The sequence below is a fragment of the Mytilus trossulus genome, chromosome 3, assembly GCF_036588685.1.
Source record: "Mytilus trossulus isolate FHL-02 chromosome 3, PNRI_Mtr1.1.1.hap1, whole genome shotgun sequence".
NCBI lineage: Eukaryota > Metazoa > Mollusca > Bivalvia > Mytilida > Mytilidae > Mytilus > Mytilus trossulus.
This window is the reverse complement of record NC_086375.1, coordinates 35,796,566-35,824,118: the sequence shown is the minus strand read 5'-3', so window position 1 is coordinate 35,824,118 and position 27,553 is coordinate 35,796,566. Positions and strand designations below refer to the sequence as shown.

At 32.2% G+C, this 27,553-nt stretch overlaps 1 protein-coding gene across 2 annotated transcripts in view; it reads right to left on the bottom strand.

The window, feature by feature from the left end:
- Nucleotides 1-27,553, bottom strand: part of LOC134711347 (G patch domain-containing protein 11-like) — a 65,657-nt gene that overhangs the window by 959 nt on the left and 37,145 nt on the right. The window contains exons 5-6 of one of the 2 annotated variants that reach the window (XM_063571891.1): nucleotides 4,354-4,435; nucleotides 3,597-3,928 (exon numbers count right to left, since the gene is read on the bottom strand). In XM_063571891.1, coding sequence (XP_063427961.1) covers nucleotides 3,870-3,928; nucleotides 4,354-4,435 — 141 coding nt within the window. In that variant the 3' untranslated portion in view covers nucleotides 3,597-3,869. Of the gene's footprint in view, nucleotides 1-3,596; nucleotides 3,929-4,353; nucleotides 4,436-27,553 lie in introns of those variants that run through there. The other variant, XM_063571892.1, reaches the window with a different exon arrangement.

Here is a 27,553-nt window from a genome sequence, read left to right as displayed (position 1 = left end):
TAAAGAAGGAGAGGAAGCGTAAAAATTTTGCTTCAAACACGTGCGTCGTAAAATAGTTAATTATTCCCTTTTGTGACATGTCACAGAAGCCATTTAACCTTATCATTTGTCATATTATACAATCAACACCTTTATTAATTAGTCCTTTGATGTCGATAGCTATGAATGCAATCAGCTGATTATTGATTTTCTGTCAAAATCTTAACGAGTTCAAGGTGAATTCAAAGTATTGAATGATCGGTAAAGTTAGAGAAAACCGAAAAAAGTAAATAAACAAGATGGCTGAAAATACATCGTTATATATATTTCTTTCGCCAAATTCTTTCGCCAATGACGAATTTTAATCGCCAAAATTATTATTTTTTCGCAAATTGCGAAAATGGCGACCGCCAGCGGAAACCCTGAGTATATTTTGGTATTTAGATAGTTTTCACTTGACCTCAATCTCATTTCATGGATCAGTGAACAAGGTCAAGTTTTTGTGGTTAAGTCCATCTCAGATACTATAGGCAACAGGTCTGCTATATAAGTCCAGTCAAACTAAGATTTAACCTCAAACTAATTGCAACAGAAAATGTTTTAGTTCTAATCTATAGCATTATGCCCTTTATATACACAGAAAAAAGTCCCATAAAATCTATCTTGAGGAAAACCGAAAATCAGCATTTTTAATTTCCTATGGAAATAAACATTGGAAGTAGAGATAACTCTTGTGAAAATGAGTCTCTTTTTGGTCAGTTTTTGGTTATTTTTCTTGAAATTTATGTAAAGTATGATACTTTGATGGGGTTATAAGTTTGTATTTGACTAAATAATATAATCTTTTTTTCATGAAATGTTCAAAACTGAAGTGTTTTTTGTGCATTTTTCATTAAATAAATTACAAATTTTAAGCTTTGTAACCATTTTGAAAAAATAATGAAAATTTGGTATTGTTTATATCTGTATATTATATTTTTTCAGCAACTTACTTATTTGAAGAAACTTTAAACCACAAAAAGAATACATGCTTAATTATTTTTATTTAATTTGAGATTCTTTACCTGGACATGTTGAAAAATTTAATAAATGGTCAACTAATGAATTACGAAACATTGATTATAGCTTGATAAAATATATGAAAACACCTTTAGAGTTGTTTGTTAAGCTTTAAAGACCACTAAAAAATCAAGAATCAATTCATTCTGATGAATAAAAGCAGTAAAGTTATTATTTTGTATCAATTTTTATTGATATTTCTGCCTTTTTTGCAAGAGTTATCTCCCTTTTCAATGCAAATCTCCATAGGAATTTTAAATGGTGATTTTTTTAGTCTTCCTCAAGTTAGATTTTATGGGACTCTTTTCTGTGTATATTTTGGGTAAAATGCTAGATTAAAACTTAATAATCTTCTAATGCTATTTTAGGGTCAAATTAATGCTAGATTGACTGGACTGTGTACATATTGAACTGGCAGGTGTCATCTGACCTTGACCTCATCTTTATGGTTCAGTGTTTATGGTTTAGTTTTTGTTTTGGTCTGTTGAACAAATACTGTGTGCAATAGATAAACTATATTTGATGTATGAAAATATTTTTTTTACTATGTACACTTCAGTCTGGTATGTTTTATTTGACTTTGACCTCATGTTTATGGTTCATTGCTCAATGTTTTTATACCCTGCTTTTAACAAGTGGGAGTGTACTGTATTACCTCTCTCCGTCAGTGTCTGCCCCATGAATATTTTCGTCACATTTATTTTCAGGAACTTATTACATAACAAGGATTTCTGTAATTTGGTTTCAGACTTTCAGGATTTTTATATAAGTCAGCTATGCGGTGTGACACATTTTCAGGTTAATCACTCAACAACTTCCTGTTTACCGAAAACTTGTATCATTTTACACATGATAGCAAAGTTGAAAATTTTCTTCACACTTTTTCTGTGGAACTCCAATACAAGTATGTTTGAAAGTTGGTTTCAGGGTTTATATAAGTTGGCAATACTGTGTGATGTGTTTCAGAATCATCAGAAATTAACATCTTCCTGTTTACCTAAATATTTTGGCAGGGGTATCATCAGTAAGTGGTAGACTTTAGTTTCACTTGTTTAAAACTATTCATCTCTGATGAAGTTATTAACTTAGTTTAAGTTGATGTGATCACAAAGTACTTTTAACCAGGAAGTGGACACACATTCAGATGGGTGTATGCACAATCCAGAAAACATAATCTTCTATTACCATATAAAACAAGTAGATGTGGTAAAATTGCCAATAAGATAACTATCCAACAGAGATGTCTGAAGTAGATTAACACAACTATATGTCACAATTTTGCCTTAAAAATTAAGCAACATCCATATTGAATAGGGGATAAGCTCGCTTTAAAAGATTCTAACATGAGAAAAATATCCAACAAATGAAACAAAAAGCAAATATATATGACTTACAAAGTGGCGGATCCAGATATTTTCATAAGTGGGGGCCCACTGACTGACCTAAGAGAGGGCCGGCTCCAGTCACGCTTCAGTGATTCCCTATATAAGCACCCAAAGAGAGGGGGGCCAGGCCCCCTGCTCCCTAAATCGGCCTCTGTTACTGCAACCAACAACAACCACTCAGTTACAGATTCTTGACTTCAGACAGGCAAACATAGAATGTGGCAGGGTGAACATGTTTGTGAGTGCTCAACCTTCTCTAAACCTGAAACTGGTGTGCCCGCACTATATGAGAGCAATTAAACCTAAAGGTCCAAATACTTGTTTTTTAAAACGTTTTTGCATCTGAATACCTGAAAAAATTGACATTAAAGGTGTAATACCACCATTGATTTTCCCCTATTAGTCTTTGTTAAATTTGCACTTTTCAAAAAATTGTGCAGAATTTATCTTTCTTTCAAATAAAGAAATACTTGGCATGAGTAAAGTTTTATCCTGTCCAGTTCAATAGAAAAAGTTTCACATGACATTTCATTGCATATAAGAAAATAACCATCATTGGAAATTAACCAATCAAATTTCTCCCCTTATTCTTTCTGTGTACAAGGTTTAGTCACCATGTAACCTCAAGATTACAAAATTTTCTATAGAAATCACAAATAAAAAATAATGGTGTTTTGAAATACCCAAGACATATGTTTATTACACAGAAATAGTTTTACTGCAATAAAATGTAGAATTAATTACCTACAACGGTCAAATTCAAGGGAATATTTTTTTAGACCTACTTTCGTATGCAACCGGATGTGAAGTACCATGATTTGGTGGTATTACACCTAAACATCATAATTCATGAACACAAGAATCTTCTTCCAAAAATATCAAAAGAAACAGGCATACTGAGAGTATTGCATATGCAATACAATGTCCAGATACAACTGTCAAGCTTGAAACTTTTAACCTTATAATATTTAAGATTTAACTTCTGAAAACTGCAATTTTAAAAACAATTTTCCTTTTCGAAGACCACAACATTTGCAAAATAAGTTAACTGAAACAAAATGCATAAACTTGGTCTTCATTTTCTTATGAAAAGACTTAATTACAGAAGATAGAGTGGAACACTAAGATTAGGGGACTAACAAACAAGTGCATGCACCAACAAAGAATCATACATGTATGTGTCACTTTTTAATACTCCTTTTACAAGCTCTTCCTTTAAAGTGCACATGTGCTGATACAGAATTTGACTATTTTTAATAGCATTTATTTATAAAAGATCATTATCACAGAAGTGTCCTGTCTTTTAAAATTTACATAAACTCTATCCATATTGCCTTGTCTAAAACATCTGACACAATCTCAACACATTGGCCTCCATTGCACCAAGTGGTGTCTTTTATACAAAAGTTCTTTGGATAAGTACCCAGACTTTGATATGTACTATAACTATTCATCATGAGCATCCGCTGTGTCACCAGGGCAATTTGTTGTGAGATCATCCTCATCTGAAACAATAGTTCATGGCTGTAATACATGTAAATTTGGTCCAACACAAACATAAAAAAAATCTTAATTACAAATAACTTACTCTAAACTCTTGAGTGTTTTGTTTGTTTCAGTTGAAAAACATGTTTAATATTGACTTACAGATTTTTTTTGGTGTTGTGTTCTAGTTGAATGACTTTTTTGCACATGTTATTACAATCCTTACAAATGAAATTTTGTACATCACCAAACTTTTTTTTATCATGCATGAAGATATTGAGTCGATAGTTGGTACGTGAGTGTTTGCATCTCATTACAGTTGACAAAACTATAAAATAGAAAAAAGTAATTTTCTTTGAACTTGCATACTATTAAACCTGCCTTTTTACCCTTTTTATATCAAACATTACCAGAAACAAAACAAAAGTATATAAGAAATAAATACCTTCAAATTTGGTGCCACACCATATGCAGTAGAGATGTATAGTTCTAAGGTAGGCTGTAAGTGCTTCAAGTTTCTCTTGATTCTAAAACAAACACATCTTAGTATTAAGTTTTTATATTGTTTTTTGACAATGCATGATACAAATTGAACTATGAAATTTATTACTCAATGACTCAAAGTTCCAACTCCAATATTACATTTCATGATAACAAATTGGACTTTTTATGCCCCACCTACAATAGTAGAGGGGCATTATGTTTTCTGGTCTGTGGCTCCGTTCATCTGTCTGTGCGTCCGTTCATCCTGCTTCAGGTTTTAAGTTTTTGGTCAAGGTAGTTTTTGATGAAGTTGAAGTCCAATAAACCTGAAACTTATTACACATATTCCCCATGATATGATCTTCCTTATTTTAATGCCAAATTATAGTTTTTACCCAAATTTCATGGTCCACTGAACATTGAAAATGAGAGTGAAGTTCAGGTTAAAGTTTTTAGTCAAGGTAGTTTTTGATGAAGTTAAAGTTAAGGTGGTATGGGAGTCTAAAATAAAAATGATAGAATTTGTTCATACTTTGTCAAAATGTAGTATCTATTGATACATGTTCAAAAATATTATAAAAATTTGTAAGGGTTCCGCGGAACCCAGTGTCTCGCCTATTTTTGCTGTAAATCGCAGGCTCAACAACAATGAGGAAAAAAATCAATAAAAATATTCCTCTTGTTACTATTTTATGATTGTAAGAAAATCTAAGTCCATTTAAAAGTAAATTACATAAAAAACAGAGTAATCTTTTTACAAACTTTACTTCTGGATAAAATCTTATGATCATACATAAGCTTCTGTCCAAGTTTGGTACAAACCCAGGATAGTTTAAGAAAGTTATTAAAATTTTAAAAACTTTACCCACAGAGTGAATGTAATGGTTCCCCGCAGAAAAACTAAGTCCATTTAAAAGTAAAATATGGAAAAAATGGATTTATTTATTTACAAAATTTACTTCTGGATACTATCTTATGATCATAAACAAGCTTCTGTCCAAGTTTGGTACAAACCCAGGATAGTTTAAGAAAATTATTAAAATTCTTAGAATCTAAAAACTTTAACCACAGAGTGAATGTTATGTTTCCCTGCAGAACAAGAGGCTCTCAAGAGCCTGAATCGCTCACCTTAATTCTTTTGGTTAAATCTCTCATCAATGATTATTTTGGCTTTTCAATTTACTGTGGATTCATTTATTTTCGTGGGTACCAATTTTCGTGGTTTGAGGAAAACTTGCATATTCATGGATATTTAAATTCGTGGTTTTTGTAAAGTCTGCATACATTCCTTAAGAAAATTTGTAATTCGTTGAACATTTAAATTCGTGGTCTCTCAGTATCCACGAAATCCACGAAAATTGGTATCCAACGAATATTAATGAATCCACAGTATTTAAATGTTTTTTGAATCGTCCTATTTTCTTCAAAAGCCAAAAAAAAAATCATTTTCTCCTATGTTTTTTTTTTAGCCATAGGAGCTATGTTTCTTGACATACAAGGAAATAAAATATAAAATTTATACTAGATACTCTGAAACTCATTTAGCCTAAGTTTGGCTGAAATTGATACAGCAGTTTCAAAGGAGAAGATTTTTTAACCCTTTAACGTTCCTACCGGTCAATCTGACCGATAAGCTTAATTTGTGGCGGAGTAGTTTGCATGAAGTTTTGTATCGTTGACAATTTTTGACGTACATATTTGGTTGTGGGCTCAAATTGAGGATCAGTATACCACCAACTTGATTTTTGGTGTCTGAAACCAACAAAATGCAATGCATTATGTCCATTTGCCCTATATTGACAAGATTTTTTTTGGGGAAAACTATTTTATTTTCATTTTTAAATAGAATATTTTCACAAAATGTCACAAGACAAAGTGTTGCTGTTTTTTGTTTTAAAATGACAATTTTCATAACTGTGCCGTGATCATTTACAAGAGTACTATCAAAACTGTAAGTAAAACCCATACACATACAAAAAATCTGATTCATAGAGTATCAACACTGAAACAAAACTCAAATTACAAGGTGTTTTCATGTTTTGTTTTGTCAGTTTTTATAGCAAAAGAGATGAGAACACCTAAAATGTGTTAAAAATTGTTAGCCAAGTCGGAATAGCAATAACAAATCTTTGTTTCTTTAGTGTCTGGTTATGAGGGTGTTGGATATCGTATCGCTAAGGTATAGAAATAGTGACATATAGACGAAAAAACGAACATTTCTGAATAACTTTCATACAAATTTGCTTGAAAAAATAATAATTTTCAAAAAAATTGCTTCTTAAGAAAACGAAGTTGGATTATGTTCTCCCAAAATTAATTTCTAGTTTTACAGAGAGGGTGACTTATATGCTTAAATTTCATAAGGTTTCCAATGGTTTCTGTGGCTCAGTGGAAAGATGCACAGTCTTCCACCCGGATGATCGCCTGTTCAAACCTCACTGCCGGAGGATGAAAAAATAAATTCCTATATTAAATGAAACTTAACTTAACTTTACTTTCAATTTCAATTAAGACAACTGAAATTGAAATACATGATTACATCAAAAAGAAAATTTTACCCCCCCCCCCCCTTTTTTCTCCCCTCTCACTGTTTTTGTTACATTCTTAGCCTGGGCACTCAATAATACCAGATTTTCATTCAATATTTACTCAAAATTATTTCCTAAAGCCTCATTCTGTAGGCAGTTATGAATAGTACCTATTTAACATAAACTTGGGCCATTTATTTGACTATGACAAAAATTCTCAAAAAATCCACTATTTTTCGGTGTTTCGAGTCTTGATATTTCTACCAATCAGACATGTTTTGCATATTTCTGTATAAAGTTTTCACCGATAACGTTGCCGAAAGTCTTCATGCATTAATTTAACACTAAAACTATGTTCTATTTTTGTCACTAAATGTCTGTAAAACCGCTTTTCCGCTTGAATTGTACATTTTTGTCACTTTAATTCAGCATGTCACGTGACTTTTGAGAGATATCACGTGACCAACGTTAGAATTATTTTCCTTAAATCAAGTTTTCCTGAAACCTTGGTCAATTATCTATCAGATGAGTCTTACTTGTCCTTTGAGTGAGCTTTTTATCGAAATGTGCAATTGATTGAAAACAGATATCCTTTATTCGGGAAGAAAAGGTTAAAAATCCTTGAACGTTAAAGGGTTAAGAACGATTCTTAACGTTCCTACCGGTCAATCTGACCGATAAGCTTAATTTGTGGCGGAGTAGTTTGCATGAAGTTTTGTATCGTTGACAATTTTTGACGTACATATTTGGTTGTGGGCTCAAATTGAGGATCAGTATACCACCAACTTGATTTTTGGTGTCTGAAACCAACAAAATGCAATGCATTATGTCCATTTGCCCTATATTGACAAGATTTTTTTTGGGGAAAACTATTTTATTTTCATTTTTAAATAGAATATTTTCACAAAATGTCACAAGACAAAGTGTTGCTGTTTTTTGTTTTAAAATGACAATTTTCATAACATTTACAAGAGTACTATCAAAACTGTAAGTAAAACCCATACACATACAAAAAATCTGATTCATAGAGTATCAACACTGAAACAAAACTCAAATTACAAGGTGTTTTCATGTTTTGTTTTGTCAGTTTTTATAGCAAAAGAGATGAGAACACCTAAAATGTGTTAAAAATTGTTAGCCAAGTCGGAATAGCAATAACAAATCTTTGTTTCTTTAGTGTCTGGTTATGAGGGTGTTGGATATCGTATCGCTAAGGTATAGAAATAGTGACATATAGACGAAAAAACGAACATTTCTGAATAACTTTCATACAAATTTGCTTGAAAAAATAATAATTTTCAAAAAAATTGCTTCTTAAGAAAACGAAGTTGGATTATGTTCTCCCAAAATTAATTTCTAGTTTTACAGAGAGGGTGACTTATATGCTTAAATTTCATAAGGTTTCCAATGGTTTCTGTGGCTCAGTGGAAAGATGCACAGTCTTCCACCCGGATGATCGCCTGTTCAAACCTCACTGCCGGAGGATGAAAAAATAAATTCCTATATTAAATGAAACTTAACTTAACTTTACTTTCAATTTCAATTAAGACAACTGAAATTGAAATACATGATTACATCAAAAAGAAAATTTTACCCCCCCCCCCTTTTTTCTCCCCTCTCACTGTTTTTGTTACATTCTTAGCCTGGGCACTCAATAATACCAGATTTTCATTCAATATTTACTCAAAATTATTTCCTAAAGCCTCATTCTGTAGGCAGTTATGAATAGTACCTATTTAACATAAACTTGGGCCATTTATTTGACTATGACAAAAATTCTCAAAAAATCCACTATTTTTCGGTGTTTCGAGTCTTGATATTTCTACCAATCAGACATGTTTTGCATATTTCTGTATAAAGTTTTCACCGATAACGTTGCCGAAAGTCTTCATGCATTAATTTAACACTAAAACTATGTTCTATTTTTGTCACTAAATGTCTGTAAAACCGCTTTTCCGCTTGAATTGTACATTTTTGTCACTTTAATTCAGCATGTCACGTGACTTTTGAGAGATATCACGTGACCAACGTTAGAATTATTTTCCTTAAATCAAGTTTTCCTGAAACCTTGGTCAATTATCTATCAGATGAGTCTTACTTGTCCTTTGAGTGAGCTTTTTATCGAAATGTGCAATTGATTGAAAACAGATATCCTTTATTCGGGAAGAAAAGGTTAAAAATCCTTGAACGTTAAAGGGTTAAGAACGATTCTTAACGTTCCTACCGGTCAATCTGACCGATAAGCTTAATTTGTGGCGGAGTAGTTTGCATGAAGTTTTGTATCGTTGACAATTTTTGACGTACATATTTGGTTGTGGGCTCAAATTGAGGATCAGTATACCACCAACTTGATTTTTGGTGTCTGAAACCAACAAAATGCAATGCATTATGTCCATTTGCCCTATATTGACAAGATTTTTTTTGGGGAAAACTATTTTATTTTCATTTTTAAATAGAATATTTTCACAAAATGTCACAAGACAAAGTGTTGCTGTTTTTTGTAAAAAGTTTAATGTTATGAAAATTGTCATTTTAAAACAAAAAACAGCAACACTTTGTCTTGTGACATTTTGTGAAAATATTCTATTTAAAAATGAAAATAAAATAGTTTTCCCCAAAAAAAATCTTGTCAATATAGGGCAAATGGACATAATGCATTGCATTTTGTTGGTTTCAGACACCAAAAATCAAGTTGGTGGTATACTGATCCTCAATTTGAGCATTTTTCAACTGTGCCGTGATCATTTACAAGAGTACTATCAAAACTGTAAGTAAAACCCATACACATACAAAAAATCTGATTCATAGAGTATCAACACTGAAACAAAACTCAAATTACAAGGTGTTTTCATGTTTTGTTTTGTCAGTTTTTATAGCAAAAGAGATGAGAACACCTAAAATGTGTTAAAAATTGTTAGCCAAGTCGGAATAGCAATAACAAATCTTTGTTTCTTTAGTGTCTGGTTATGAGGGTGTTGGATATCGTATCGCTAAGGTATAGAAATAGTGACATATAGACGAAAAAACGAACATTTCTGAATAACTTTCATACAAATTTGCTTGAAAAAATAATAATTTTCAAAAAAATTGCTTCTTAAGAAAACGAAGTTGGATTATGTTCTCCCAAAATTAATTTCTAGTTTTACAGAGAGGGTGACTTATATGCTTAAATTTCATAAGGTTTCCAATGGTTTCTGTGGCTCAGTGGAAAGATGCACAGTCTTCCACCCGGATGATCGCCTGTTCAAACCTCACTGCCGGAGGATGAAAAAATAAATTCCTATATTAAATGAAACTTAACTTAACTTTACTTTCAATTTCAATTAAGACAACTGAAATTGAAATACATGATTACATCAAAAAGAAAATTTTACCCCCCCCCTTTTTTCTCCCCTCTCACTGTTTTTGTTACATTCTTAGCCTGGGCACTCAATAATACCAGATTTTCATTCAATATTTACTCAAAATTATTTCCTAAAGCCTCATTCTGTAGGCAGTTATGAATAGTACCTATTTAACATAAACTTGGGCCATTTATTTGACTATGACAAAAATTCTCAAAAAATCCACTATTTTTCGGTGTTTCGAGTCTTGATATTTCTACCAATCAGACATGTTTTGCATATTTCTGTATAAAGTTTTCACCGATAACGTTGCCGAAAGTCTTCATGCATTAATTTAACACTAAAACTATGTTCTATTTTTGTCACTAAATGTCTGTAAAACCGCTTTTCCGCTTGAATTGTACATTTTTGTCACTTTAATTCAGCATGTCACGTGACTTTTGAGAGATATCACGTGACCAACGTTAGAATTATTTTCCTTAAATCAAGTTTTCCTGAAACCTTGGTCAATTATCTATCAGATGAGTCTTACTTGTCCTTTGAGTGAGCTTTTTATCGAAATGTGCAATTGATTGAAAACAGATATCCTTTATTCGGGAAGAAAAGGTTAAAAATCCTTGAACGTTAAAGGGTTAAGAACGATTCTTAACGTTCCTACCGGTCAATCTGACCGATAAGCTTAATTTGTGGCGGAGTAGTTTGCATGAAGTTTTGTATCGTTGACAATTTTTGACGTACATATTTGGTTGTGGGCTCAAATTGAGGATCAGTATACCACCAACTTGATTTTTGGTGTCTGAAACCAACAAAATGCAATGCATTATGTCCATTTGCCCTATATTGACAAGATTTTTTTTGGGGAAAACTATTTTATTTTCATTTTTAAATAGAATATTTTCACAAAATGTCACAAGACAAAGTGTTGCTGTTTTTTGTTTTAAAATGACAATTTTCATAACATTTACAAGAGTACTATCAAAACTGTAAGTAAAACCCATACACATACAAAAAATCTGATTCATAGAGTATCAACACTGAAACAAAACTCAAATTACAAGGTGTTTTCATGTTTTGTTTTGTCAGTTTTTATAGCAAAAGAGATGAGAACACCTAAAATGTGTTAAAAATTGTTAGCCAAGTCGGAATAGCAATAACAAATCTTTGTTTCTTTAGTGTCTGGTTATGAGGGTGTTGGATATCGTATCGCTAAGGTATAGAAATAGTGACATATAGACGAAAAAACGAACATTTCTGAATAACTTTCATACAAATTTGCTTGAAAAAATAATAATTTTCAAAAAAATTGCTTCTTAAGAAAACGAAGTTGGATTATGTTCTCCCAAAATTAATTTCTAGTTTTACAGAGAGGGTGACTTATATGCTTAAATTTCATAAGGTTTCCAATGGTTTCTGTGGCTCAGTGGAAAGATGCACAGTCTTCCACCCGGATGATCGCCTGTTCAAACCTCACTGCCGGAGGATGAAAAAATAAATTCCTATATTAAATGAAACTTAACTTAACTTTACTTTCAATTTCAATTAAGACAACTGAAATTGAAATACATGATTACATCAAAAAGAAAATTTTACCCCCCCCCCCCCTTTTTTCTCCCCTCTCACTGTTTTTGTTACATTCTTAGCCTGGGCACTCAATAATACCAGATTTTCATTCAATATTTACTCAAAATTATTTCCTAAAGCCTCATTCTGTAGGCAGTTATGAATAGTACCTATTTAACATAAACTTGGGCCATTTATTTGACTATGACAAAAATTCTCAAAAAATCCACTATTTTTCGGTGTTTCGAGTCTTGATATTTCTACCAATCAGACATGTTTTGCATATTTCTGTATAAAGTTTTCACCGATAACGTTGCCGAAAGTCTTCATGCATTAATTTAACACTAAAACTATGTTCTATTTTTGTCACTAAATGTCTGTAAAACCGCTTTTCCGCTTGAATTGTACATTTTTGTCACTTTAATTCAGCATGTCACGTGACTTTTGAGAGATATCACGTGACCAACGTTAGAATTATTTTCCTTAAATCAAGTTTTCCTGAAACCTTGGTCAATTATCTATCAGATGAGTCTTACTTGTCCTTTGAGTGAGCTTTTTATCGAAATGTGCAATTGATTGAAAACAGATATCCTTTATTCGGGAAGAAAAGGTTAAAAATCCTTGAACGTTAAAGGGTTAAGAACGATTCTTAACGTTCCTACCGGTCAATCTGACCGATAAGCTTAATTTGTGGCGGAGTAGTTTGCATGAAGTTTTGTATCGTTGACAATTTTTGACGTACATATTTGGTTGTGGGCTCAAATTGAGGATCAGTATACCACCAACTTGATTTTTGGTGTCTGAAACCAACAAAATGCAATGCATTATGTCCATTTGCCCTATATTGACAAGATTTTTTTTGGGGAAAACTATTTTATTTTCATTTTTAAATAGAATATTTTCACAAAATGTCACAAGACAAAGTGTTGCTGTTTTTTGTTTTAAAATGACAATTTTCATAACTGTGCCGTGATCATTTACAAGAGTACTATCAAAACTGTAAGTAAAACCCATACACATACAAAAAATCTGATTCATAGAGTATCAACACTGAAACAAAACTCAAATTACAAGGTGTTTTCATGTTTTGTTTTGTCAGTTTTTATAGCAAAAGAGATGAGAACACCTAAAATGTGTTAAAAATTGTTAGCCAAGTCGGAATAGCAATAACAAATCTTTGTTTCTTTAGTGTCTGGTTATGAGGGTGTTGGATATCGTATCGCTAAGGTATAGAAATAGTGACATATAGACGAAAAAACGAACATTTCTGAATAACTTTCATACAAATTTGCTTGAAAAAATAATAATTTTCAAAAAAATTGCTTCTTAAGAAAACGAAGTTGGATTATGTTCTCCCAAAATTAATTTCTAGTTTTACAGAGAGGGTGACTTATATGCTTAAATTTCATAAGGTTTCCAATGGTTTCTGTGGCTCAGTGGAAAGATGCACAGTCTTCCACCCGGATGATCGCCTGTTCAAACCTCACTGCCGGAGGATGAAAAAATAAATTCCTATATTAAATGAAACTTAACTTAACTTTACTTTCAATTTCAATTAAGACAACTGAAATTGAAATACATGATTACATCAAAAAGAAAATTTTACCCCCCCCCCCCTTTTTTCTCCCCTCTCACTGTTTTTGTTACATTCTTAGCCTGGGCACTCAATAATACCAGATTTTCATTCAATATTTACTCAAAATTATTTCCTAAAGCCTCATTCTGTAGGCAGTTATGAATAGTACCTATTTAACATAAACTTGGGCCATTTATTTGACTATGACAAAAATTCTCAAAAAATCCACTATTTTTCGGTGTTTCGAGTCTTGATATTTCTACCAATCAGACATGTTTTGCATATTTCTGTATAAAGTTTTCACCGATAACGTTGCCGAAAGTCTTCATGCATTAATTTAACACTAAAACTATGTTCTATTTTTGTCACTAAATGTCTGTAAAACCGCTTTTCCGCTTGAATTGTACATTTTTGTCACTTTAATTCAGCATGTCACGTGACTTTTGAGAGATATCACGTGACCAACGTTAGAATTATTTTCCTTAAATCAAGTTTTCCTGAAACCTTGGTCAATTATCTATCAGATGAGTCTTACTTGTCCTTTGAGTGAGCTTTTTATCGAAATGTGCAATTGATTGAAAACAGATATCCTTTATTCGGGAAGAAAAGGTTAAAAATCCTTGAACGTTAAAGGGTTAAGAACGATTCTTAACGTTCCTACCGGTCAATCTGACCGATAAGCTTAATTTGTGGCGGAGTAGTTTGCATGAAGTTTTGTATCGTTGACAATTTTTGACGTACATATTTGGTTGTGGGCTCAAATTGAGGATCAGTATACCACCAACTTGATTTTTGGTGTCTGAAACCAACAAAATGCAATGCATTATGTCCATTTGCCCTATATTGACAAGATTTTTTTTGGGGAAAACTATTTTATTTTCATTTTTAAATAGAATATTTTCACAAAATGTCACAAGACAAAGTGTTGCTGTTTTTTGTTTTAAAATGACAATTTTCATAACTGTGCCGTGATCATTTACAAGAGTACTATCAAAACTGTAAGTAAAACCCATACACATACAAAAAATCTGATTCATAGAGTATCAACACTGAAACAAAACTCAAATTACAAGGTGTTTTCATGTTTTGTTTTGTCAGTTTTTATAGCAAAAGAGATGAGAACACCTAAAATGTGTTAAAAATTGTTAGCCAAGTCGGAATAGCAATAACAAATCTTTGTTTCTTTAGTGTCTGGTTATGAGGGTGTTGGATATCGTATCGCTAAGGTATAGAAATAGTGACATATAGACGAAAAAACGAACATTTCTGAATAACTTTCATACAAATTTGCTTGAAAAAATAATAATTTTCAAAAAAATTGCTTCTTAAGAAAACGAAGTTGGATTATGTTCTCCCAAAATTAATTTCTAGTTTTACAGAGAGGGTGACTTATATGCTTAAATTTCATAAGGTTTCCAATGGTTTCTGTGGCTCAGTGGAAAGATGCACAGTCTTCCACCCGGATGATCGCCTGTTCAAACCTCACTGCCGGAGGATGAAAAAATAAATTCCTATATTAAATGAAACTTAACTTAACTTTACTTTCAATTTCAATTAAGACAACTGAAATTGAAATACATGATTACATCAAAAAGAAAATTTTACCCCCCCCCCCCCCTTTTTTCTCCCCTCTCACTGTTTTTGTTACATTCTTAGCCTGGGCACTCAATAATACCAGATTTTCATTCAATATTTACTCAAAATTATTTCCTAAAGCCTCATTCTGTAGGCAGTTATGAATAGTACCTATTTAACATAAACTTGGGCCATTTATTTGACTATGACAAAAATTCTCAAAAAATCCACTATTTTTCGGTGTTTCGAGTCTTGATATTTCTACCAATCAGACATGTTTTGCATATTTCTGTATAAAGTTTTCACCGATAACGTTGCCGAAAGTCTTCATGCATTAATTTAACACTAAAACTATGTTCTATTTTTGTCACTAAATGTCTGTAAAACCGCTTTTCCGCTTGAATTGTACATTTTTGTCACTTTAATTCAGCATGTCACGTGACTTTTGAGAGATATCACGTGACCAACGTTAGAATTATTTTCCTTAAATCAAGTTTTCCTGAAACCTTGGTCAATTATCTATCAGATGAGTCTTACTTGTCCTTTGAGTGAGCTTTTTATCGAAATGTGCAATTGATTGAAAACAGATATCCTTTATTCGGGAAGAAAAGGTTAAAAATCCTTGAACGTTAAAGGGTTAAGAACGATTCTTAACGTTCCTACCGGTCAATCTGACCGATAAGCTTAATTTGTGGCGGAGTAGTTTGCATGAAGTTTTGTATCGTTGACAATTTTTGACGTACATATTTGGTTGTGGGCTCAAATTGAGGATCAGTATACCACCAACTTGATTTTTGGTGTCTGAAACCAACAAAATGCAATGCATTATGTCCATTTGCCCTATATTGACAAGATTTTTTTTGGGGAAAACTATTTTATTTTCATTTTTAAATAGAATATTTTCACAAAATGTCACAAGACAAAGTGTTGCTGTTTTTTGTTTTAAAATGACAATTTTCATAACTGTGCCGTGATCATTTACAAGAGTACTATCAAAACTGTAAGTAAAACCCATACACATACAAAAAATCTGATTCATAGAGTATCAACACTGAAACAAAACTCAAATTACAAGGTGTTTTCATGTTTTGTTTTGTCAGTTTTTATAGCAAAAGAGATGAGAACACCTAAAATGTGTTAAAAATTGTTAGCCAAGTCGGAATAGCAATAACAAATCTTTGTTTCTTTAGTGTCTGGTTATGAGGGTGTTGGATATCGTATCGCTAAGGTATAGAAATAGTGACATATAGACGAAAAAACGAACATTTCTGAATAACTTTCATACAAATTTGCTTGAAAAAATAATAATTTTCAAAAAAATTGCTTCTTAAGAAAACGAAGTTGGATTATGTTCTCCCAAAATTAATTTCTAGTTTTACAGAGAGGGTGACTTATATGCTTAAATTTCATAAGGTTTCCAATGGTTTCTGTGGCTCAGTGGAAAGATGCAGTCTTCCACCCGGATGATCGCCTGTTCAAACCTCACTGCCGGAGGATGAAAAAATAAATTCCTATATTAAATGAAACTTAACTTAACTTTACTTTCAATTTCAATTAAGACAACTGAAATTGAAATACATGATTACATCAAAAAGAAAATTTTACCCCCCCCCCCCTTTTTTCTCCCCTCTCACTGTTTTTGTTACATTCTTAGCCTGGGCACTCAATAATACCAGATTTTCATTCAATATTTACTCAAAATTATTTCCTAAAGCCTCATTCTGTAGGCAGTTATGAATAGTACCTATTTAACATAAACTTGGGCCATTTATTTGACTATGACAAAAATTCTCAAAAAATCCACTATTTTTCGGTGTTTCGAGTCTTGATATTTCTACCAATCAGACATGTTTTGCATATTTCTGTATAAAGTTTTCACCGATAACGTTGCCGAAAGTCTTCATGCATTAATTTAACACTAAAACTATGTTCTATTTTTGTCACTAAATGTCTGTAAAACCGCTTTTCCGCTTGAATTGTACATTTTTGTCACTTTAATTCAGCATGTCACGTGACTTTTGAGAGATATCACGTGACCAACGTTAGAATTATTTTCCTTAAATCAAGTTTTCCTGAAACCTTGGTCAATTATCTATCAGATGAGTCTTACTTGTCCTTTGAGTGAGCTTTTTATCGAAATGTGCAATTGATTGAAAACAGATATCCTTTATTCGGGAAGAAAAGGTTAAAAATCCTTGAACGTTAAAGGGTTAAGAACGATTCTTAACGTTCCTACCGGTCAATCTGACCGATAAGCTTAATTTGTGGCGGAGTAGTTTGCATGAAGTTTTGTATCGTTGACAATTTTTGACGTACATATTTGGTTGTGGGCTCAAATTGAGGATCAGTATACCACCAACTTGATTTTTGGTGTCTGAAACCAACAAAATGCAATGCATTATGTCCATTTGCCCTATATTGACAAGATTTTTTTTGGGGAAAACTATTTTATTTTCATTTTTAAATAGAATATTTTCACAAAATGTCACAAGACAAAGTGTTGCTGTTTTTTGTTTTAAAATGACAATTTTCATAACTGTGCCGTGATCATTTACAAGAGTACTATCAAAACTGTAAGTAAAACCCATACACATACAAAAAATCTGATTCATAGAGTATCAACACTGAAACAAAACTCAAATTACAAGGTGTTTTCATGTTTTGTTTTGTCAGTTTTTATAGCAAAAGAGATGAGAACACCTAAAATGTGTTAAAAATTGTTAGCCAAGTCGGAATAGCAATAACAAATCTTTGTTTCTTTAGTGTCTGGTTATGAGGGTGTTGGATATCGTATCGCTAAGGTATAGAAATAGTGACATATAGACGAAAAAACGAACATTTCTGAATAACTTTCATACAAATTTGCTTGAAAAAATAATAATTTTCAAAAAAATTGCTTCTTAAGAAAACGAAGTTGGATTATGTTCTCCCAAAATTAATTTCTAGTTTTACAGAGAGGGTGACTTATATGCTTAAATTTCATAAGGTTTCCAATGGTTTCTGTGGCTCAGTGGAAAGATGCACAGTCTTCCACCCGGATGATCGCCTGTTCAAACCTCACTGCCGGAGGATGAAAAAATAAATTCCTATATTAAATGAAACTTAACTTAACTTTACTTTCAATTTCAATTAAGACAACTGAAATTGAAATACATGATTACATCAAAAAGAAAATTTTACCCCCCCCCCCCCTTTTTTCTCCCCTCTCACTGTTTTTGTTACATTCTTAGCCTGGGCACTCAATAATACCAGATTTTCATTCAATATTTACTCAAAATTATTTCCTAAAGCCTCATTCTGTAGGCAGTTATGAATAGTACCTATTTAACATAAACTTGGGCCATTTATTTGACTATGACAAAAATTCTCAAAAAATCCACTATTTTTCGGTGTTTCGAGTCTTGATATTTCTACCAATCAGACATGTTTTGCATATTTCTGTATAAAGTTTTCACCGATAACGTTGCCGAAAGTCTTCATGCATTAATTTAACACTAAAACTATGTTCTATTTTTGTCACTAAATGTCTGTAAAACCGCTTTTCCGCTTGAATTGTACATTTTTGTCACTTTAATTCAGCATGTCACGTGACTTTTGAGAGATATCACGTGACCAACGTTAGAATTATTTTCCTTAAATCAAGTTTTCCTGAAACCTTGGTCAATTATCTATCAGATGAGTCTTACTTGTCCTTTGAGTGAGCTTTTTATCGAAATGTGCAATTGATTGAAAACAGATATCCTTTATTCGGGAAGAAAAGGTTAAAAATCCTTGAACGTTAAAGGGTTAAGAACGATTCTTAACGTTCCTACCGGTCAATCTGACCGATAAGCTTAATTTGTGGCGGAGTAGTTTGCATGAAGTTTTGTATCGTTGACAATTTTTGACGTACATATTTGGTTGTGGGCTCAAATTGAGGATCAGTATACCACCAACTTGATTTTTGGTGTCTGAAACCAACAAAATGCAATGCATTATGTCCATTTGCCCTATATTGACAAGATTTTTTTTGGGGAAAACTATTTTATTTTCATTTTTAAATAGAATATTTTCACAAAATGTCACAAGACAAAGTGTTGCTGTTTTTTGTTTTAAAATGACAATTTTCATAACTGTGCCGTGATCATTTACAAGAGTACTATCAAAACTGTAAGTAAAACCCATACACATACAAAAAATCTGATTCATAGAGTATCAACACTGAAACAAAACTCAAATTACAAGGTGTTTTCATGTTTTGTTTTGTCAGTTTTTATAGCAAAAGAGATGAGAACACCTAAAATGTGTTAAAAATTGTTAGCCAAGTCGGAATAGCAATAACAAATCTTTGTTTCTTTAGTGTCTGGTTATGAGGGTGTTGGATATCGTATCGCTAAGGTATAGAAATAGTGACATATAGACGAAAAAACGAACATTTCTGAATAACTTTCATACAAATTTGCTTGAAAAAATAATAATTTTCAAAAAAATTGCTTCTTAAGAAAACGAAGTTGGATTATGTTCTCCCAAAATTAATTTCTAGTTTTACAGAGAGGGTGACTTATATGCTTAAATTTCATAAGGTTTCCAATGGTTTCTGTGGCTCAGTGGAAAGATGCACAGTCTTCCACCCGGATGATCGCCTGTTCAAACCTCACTGCCGGAGGATGAAAAAATAAATTCCTATATTAAATGAAACTTAACTTAACTTTACTTTCAATTTCAATTAAGACAACTGAAATTGAAATACATGATTACATCAAAAAGAAAATTTTACCCCCCCCCCCCCCTTTTTTCTCCCCTCTCACTGTTTTTGTTACATTCTTAGCCTGGGCACTCAATAATACCAGATTTTCATTCAATATTTACTCAAAATTATTTCCTAAAGCCTCATTCTGTAGGCAGTTATGAATAGTACCTATTTAACATAAACTTGGGCCATTTATTTGACTATGACAAAAATTCTCAAAAAATCCACTATTTTTCGGTGTTTCGAGTCTTGATATTTCTACCAATCAGACATGTTTTGCATATTTCTGTATAAAGTTTTCACCGATAACGTTGCCGAAAGTCTTCATGCATTAATTTAACACTAAAACTATGTTCTATTTTTGTCACTAAATGTCTGTAAAACCGCTTTTCCGCTTGAATTGTACATTTTTGTCACTTTAATTCAGCATGTCACGTGACTTTTGAGAGATATCACGTGACCAACGTTAGAATTATTTTCCTTAAATCAAGTTTTCCTGAAACCTTGGTCAATTATCTATCAGATGAGTCTTACTTGTCCTTTGAGTGAGCTTTTTATCGAAATGTGCAATTGATTGAAAACAGATATCCTTTATTCGGGAAGAAAAGGTTAAAAATCCTTGAACGTTAAAGGGTTAAGAACGATTCTTAACGTTCCTACCGGTCAATCTGACCGATAAGCTTAATTTGTGGCGGAGTAGTTTGCATGAAGTTTTGTATCGTTGACAATTTTTGACGTACATATTTGGTTGTGGGCTCAAATTGAGGATCAGTATACCACCAACTTGATTTTTGGTGTCTGAAACCAACAAAATGCAATGCATTATGTCCATTTGCCCTATATTGACAAGATTTTTTTTGGGGAAAACTATTTTATTTTCATTTTTAAATAGAATATTTTCACAAAATGTCACAAGACAAAGTGTTGCTGTTTTTTGTTTTAAAATGACAATTTTCATAACTGTGCCGTGATCATTTACAAGAGTACTATCAAAACTGTAAGTAAAACCCATACACATACAAAAAATCTGATTCATAGAGTATCAACACTGAAACAAAACTCAAATTACAAGGTGTTTTCATGTTTTGTTTTGTCAGTTTTTATAGCAAAAGAGATGAGAACACCTAAAATGTGTTAAAAATTGTTAGCCAAGTCGGAATAGCAATAACAAATCTTTGTTTCTTTAGTGTCTGGTTATGAGGGTGTTGGATATCGTATCGCTAAGGTATAGAAATAGTGACATATAGACGAAAAAACGAACATTTCTGAATAACTTTCATACAAATTTGCTTGAAAAAATAATAATTTTCAAAAAAATTGCTTCTTAAGAAAACGAAGTTGGATTATGTTCTCCCAAAATTAATTTCTAGTTTTACAGAGAGGGTGACTTATATGCTTAAATTTCATAAGGTTTCCAATGGTTTCTGTGGCTCAGTGGAAAGATGCAGTCTTCCACCCGGATGATCGCCTGTTCAAACCTCACTGCCGGAGGATGAAAAAATAAATTCCTATATTAAATGAAACTTAACTTAACTTTACTTTCAATTTCAATTAAGACAACTGAAATTGAAATACATGATTACATCAAAAAGAAAATTTTACCCCCCCCCCCCTTTTTTCTCCCCTCTCACTGTTTTTGTTACATTCTTAGCCTGGGCACTCAATAATACCAGATTTTCATTCAATATTTACTCAAAATTATTTCCTAAAGCCTCATTCTGTAGGCAGTTATGAATAGTACCTATTTAACATAAACTTGGGCCATTTATTTGACTATGACAAAAATTCTCAAAAAATCCACTATTTTTCGGTGTTTCGAGTCTTGATATTTCTACCAATCAGACATGTTTTGCATATTTCTGTATAAAGTTTTCACCGATAACGTTGCCGAAAGTCTTCATGCATTAATTTAACACTAAAACTATGTTCTATTTTTGTCACTAAATGTCTGTAAAACCGCTTTTCCGCTTGAATTGTACATTTTTGTCACTTTAATTCAGCATGTCACGTGACTTTTGAGAGATATCACGTGACCAACGTTAGAATTATTTTCCTTAAATCAAGTTTTCCTGAAACCTTGGTCAATTATCTATCAGATGAGTCTTACTTGTCCTTTGAGTGAGCTTTTTATCGAAATGTGCAATTGATTGAAAACAGATATCCTTTATTCGGGAAGAAAAGGTTAAAAATCCTTGAACGTTAAAGGGTTAAGAACGATTCTTAACGTTCCTACCGGTCAATCTGACCGATAAGCTTAATTTGTGGCGGAGTAGTTTGCATGAAGTTTTGTATCGTTGACAATTTTTGACGTACATATTTGGTTGTGGGCTCAAATTGAGGATCAGTATACCACCAACTTGATTTTTGGTGTCTGAAACCAACAAAATGCAATGCATTATGTCCATTTGCCCTATATTGACAAGATTTTTTTTGGGGAAAACTATTTTATTTTCATTTTTAAATAGAATATTTTCACAAAATGTCACAAGACAAAGTGTTGCTGTTTTTTGTTTTAAAATGACAATTTTCATAACTGTGCCGTGATCATTTACAAGAGTACTATCAAAACTGTAAGTAAAACCCATACACATACAAAAAATCTGATTCATAGAGTATCAACACTGAAACAAAACTCAAATTACAAGGTGTTTTCATGTTTTGTTTTGTCAGTTTTTATAGCAAAAGAGATGAGAACACCTAAAATGTGTTAAAAATTGTTAGCCAAGTCGGAATAGCAATAACAAATCTTTGTTTCTTTAGTGTCTGGTTATGAGGGTGTTGGATATCGTATCGCTAAGGTATAGAAATAGTGACATATAGACGAAAAAACGAACATTTCTGAATAACTTTCATACAAATTTGCTTGAAAAAATAATAATTTTCAAAAAAATTGCTTCTTAAGAAAACGAAGTTGGATTATGTTCTCCCAAAATTAATTTCTAGTTTTACAGAGAGGGTGACTTATATGCTTAAATTTCATAAGGTTTCCAATGGTTTCTGTGGCTCAGTGGAAAGATGCACAGTCTTCCACCCGGATGATCGCCTGTTCAAACCTCACTGCCGGAGGATGAAAAAATAAATTCCTATATTAAATGAAACTTAACTTAACTTTACTTTCAATTTCAATTAAGACAACTGAAATTGAAATACATGATTACATCAAAAAGAAAATTTTACCCCCCCCCCCCTTTTTTCTCCCCTCTCACTGTTTTTGTTACATTCTTAGCCTGGGCACTCAATAATACCAGATTTTCATTCAATATTTACTCAAAATTATTTCCTAAAGCCTCATTCTGTAGGCAGTTATGAATAGTACCTATTTAACATAAACTTGGGCCATTTATTTGACTATGACAAAAATTCTCAAAAAATCCACTATTTTTCGGTGTTTCGAGTCTTGATATTTCTACCAATCAGACATGTTTTGCATATTTCTGTATAAAGTTTTCACCGATAACGTTGCCGAAAGTCTTCATGCATTAATTTAACACTAAAACTATGTTCTATTTTTGTCACTAAATGTCTGTAAAACCGCTTTTCCGCTTGAATTGTACATTTTTGTCACTTTAATTCAGCATGTCACGTGACTTTTGAGAGATATCACGTGACCAACGTTAGAATTATTTTCCTTAAATCAAGTTTTCCTGAAACCTTGGTCAATTATCTATCAGATGAGTCTTACTTGTCCTTTGAGTGAGCTTTTTATCGAAATGTGCAATTGATTGAAAACAGATATCCTTTATTCGGGAAGAAAAGGTTAAAAATCCTTGAACGTTAAAGGGTTAAGAACGATTCTTAACGTTCCTACCGGTCAATCTGACCGATAAGCTTAATTTGTGGCGGAGTAGTTTGCATGAAGTTTTGTATCGTTGACAATTTTTGACGTACATATTTGGTTGTGGGCTCAAATTGAGGATCAGTATACCACCAACTTGATTTTTGGTGTCTGAAACCAACAAAATGCAATGCATTATGTCCATTTGCCCTATATTGACAAGATTTTTTTTGGGGAAAACTATTTTATTTTCATTTTTAAATAGAATATTTTCACAAAATGTCACAAGACAAAGTGTTGCTGTTTTTTGTTTTAAAATGACAATTTTCATAACTGTGCCGTGATCATTTACAAGAGTACTATCAAAACTGTAAGTAAAACCCATACACATACAAAAAATCTGATTCATAGAGTATCAACACTGAAACAAAACTCAAATTACAAGGTGTTTTCATGTTTTGTTTTGTCAGTTTTTATAGCAAAAGAGATGAGAACACCTAAAATGTGTTAAAAATTGTTAGCCAAGTCGGAATAGCAATAACAAATCTTTGTTTCTTTAGTGTCTGGTTATGAGGGTGTTGGATATCGTATCGCTAAGGTATAGAAATAGTGACATATAGACGAAAAAACGAACATTTCTGAATAACTTTCATACAAATTTGCTTGAAAAAATAATAATTTTCAAAAAAATTGCTTCTTAAGAAAACGAAGTTGGATTATGTTCTCCCAAAATTAATTTCTAGTTTTACAGAGAGGGTGACTTATATGCTTAAATTTCATAAGGTTTCCAATGGTTTCTGTGGCTCAGTGGAAAGATGCACAGTCTTCCACCCGGATGATCGCCTGTTCAAACCTCACTGCCGGAGGATGAAAAAATAAATTCCTATATTAAATGAAACTTAACTTAACTTTACTTTCAATTTCAATTAAGACAACTGAAATTGAAATACATGATTACATCAAAAAGAAAATTTTACCCCCCCCCCCTTTTTTCTCCCCTCTCACTGTTTTTGTTACATTCTTAGCCTGGGCACTCAATAATACCAGATTTTCATTCAATATTTACTCAAAATTATTTCCTAAAGCCTCATTCTGTAGGCAGTTATGAATAGTACCTATTTAACATAAACTTGGGCCATTTATTTGACTATGACAAAAATTCTCAAAAAATCCACTATTTTTCGGTGTTTCGAGTCTTGATATTTCTACCAATCAGACATGTTTTGCATATTTCTGTATAAAGTTTTCACCGATAACGTTGCCGAAAGTCTTCATGCATTAATTTAACACTAAAACTATGTTCTATTTTTGTCACTAAATGTCTGTAAAACCGCTTTTCCGCTTGAATTGTACATTTTTGTCACTTTAATTCAGCATGTCACGTGACTTTTGAGAGATATCACGTGACCAACGTTAGAATTATTTTCCTTAAATCAAGTTTTCCTGAAACCTTGGTCAATTATCTATCAGATGAGTCTTACTTGTCCTTTGAGTGAGCTTTTTATCGAAATGTGCAATTGATTGAAAACAGATATCCTTTATTCGGGAAGAAAAGGTTAAAAATCCTTGAACGTTAAAGGGTTAAGAACGATTCTTAACGTTCCTACCGGTCAATCTGACCGATAAGCTTAATTTGTGGCGGAGTAGTTTGCATGAAGTTTTGTATCGTTGACAATTTTTGACGTACATATTTGGTTGTGGGCTCAAATTGAGGATCAGTATACCACCAACTTGATTTTTGGTGTCTGAAACCAACAAAATGCAATGCATTATGTCCATTTGCCCTATATTGACAAGATTTTTTTTGGGGAAAACTATTTTATTTTCATTTTTAAATAGAATATTTTCACAAAATGTCACAAGACAAAGTGTTGCTGTTTTTTGTTTTAAAATGACAATTTTCATAACTGTGCCGTGATCATTTACAAGAGTACTATCAAAACTGTAAGTAAAACCCATACACATACAAAAAATCTGATTCATAGAGTATCAACACTGAAACAAAACTCAAATTACAAGGTGTTTTCATGTTTTGTTTTGTCAGTTTTTATAGCAAAAGAGATGAGAACACCTAAAATGTGTTAAAAATTGTTAGCCAAGTCGGAATAGCAATAACAAATCTTTGTTTCTTTAGTGTCTGGTTATGAGGGTGTTGGATATCGTATCGCTAAGGTATAGAAATAGTGACATATAGACGAAAAAACGAACATTTCTGAATAACTTTCATACAAATTTGCTTGAAAAAATAATAATTTTCAAAAAAATTGCTTCTTAAGAAAACGAAGTTGGATTATGTTCTCCCAAAATTAATTTCTAGTTTTACAGAGAGGGTGACTTATATGCTTAAATTTCATAAGGTTTCCAATGGTTTCTGTGGCTCAGTGGAAAGATGCACAGTCTTCCACCCGGATGATCGCCTGTTCAAACCTCACTGCCGGAGGATGAAAAAATAAATTCCTATATTAAATGAAACTTAACTTAACTTTACTTTCAATTTCAATTAAGACAACTGAAATTGAAATACATGATTACATCAAAAAGAAAATTTTACCCCCCCCCCCCTTTTTTCTCCCCTCTCACTGTTTTTGTTACATTCTTAGCCTGGGCACTCAATAATACCAGATTTTCATTCAATATTTACTCAAAATTATTTCCTAAAGCCTCATTCTGTAGGCAGTTATGAATAGTACCTATTTAACATAAACTTGGGCCATTTATTTGACTATGACAAAAATTCTCAAAAAATCCACTATTTTTCGGTGTTTCGAGTCTTGATATTTCTACCAATCAGACATGTTTTGCATATTTCTGTATAAAGTTTTCACCGATAACGTTGCCGAAAGTCTTCATGCATTAATTTAACACTAAAACTATGTTCTATTTTTGTCACTAAATGTCTGTAAAACCGCTTTTCCGCTTGAATTGTACATTTTTGTCACTTTAATTCAGCATGTCACGTGACTTTTGAGAGATATCACGTGACCAACGTTAGAATTATTTTCCTTAAATCAAGTTTTCCTGAAACCTTGGTCAATTATCTATCAGATGAGTCTTACTTGTCCTTTGAGTGAGCTTTTTATCGAAATGTGCAATTGATTGAAAACAGATATCCTTTATTCGGGAAGAAAAGGTTAAAAATCCTTGAACGTTAAAGGGTTAAGAACGATTCTTAACGTTCCTACCGGTCAATCTGACCGATAAGCTTAATTTGTGGCGGAGTAGTTTGCATGAAGTTTTGTATCGTTGACAATTTTTGACGTACATATTTGGTTGTGGGCTCAAATTGAGGATCAGTATACCACCAACTTGATTTTTGGTGTCTGAAACCAACAAAATGCAATGCATTATGTCCATTTGCCCTATATTGACAAGATTTTTTTTGGGGAAAACTATTTTATTTTCATTTTTAAATAGAATATTTTCACAAAATGTCACAAGACAAAGTGTTGCTGTTTTTTGTTTTAAAATGACAATTTTCATAACTGTGCCGTGATCATTTACAAGAGTACTATCAAAACTGTAAGTAAAACCCATACACATACAAAAAATCTGATTCATAGAGTATCAACACTGAAACAAAACTCAAATTACAAGGTGTTTTCATGTTTTGTTTTGTCAGTTTTTATAGCAAAAGAGATGAGAACACCTAAAATGTGTTAAAAATTGTTAGCCAAGTCGGAATAGCAATAACAAATCTTTGTTTCTTTAGTGTCTGGTTATGAGGGTGTTGGATATCGTATCGCTAAGGTATAGAAATAGTGACATATAGACGAAAAAACGAACATTTCTGAATAACTTTCATACAAATTTGCTTGAAAAAATAATAATTTTCAAAAAAATTGCTTCTTAAGAAAACGAAGTTGGATTATGTTCTCCCAAAATTAATTTCTAGTTTTACAGAGAGGGTGACTTATATGCTTAAATTTCATAAGGTTTCCAATGGTTTCTGTGGCTCAGTGGAAAGATGCACAGTCTTCCACCCGGATGATCGCCTGTTCAAACCTCACTGCCGGAGGATGAAAAAATAAATTCCTATATTAAATGAAACTTAACTTAACTTTACTTTCAATTTCAA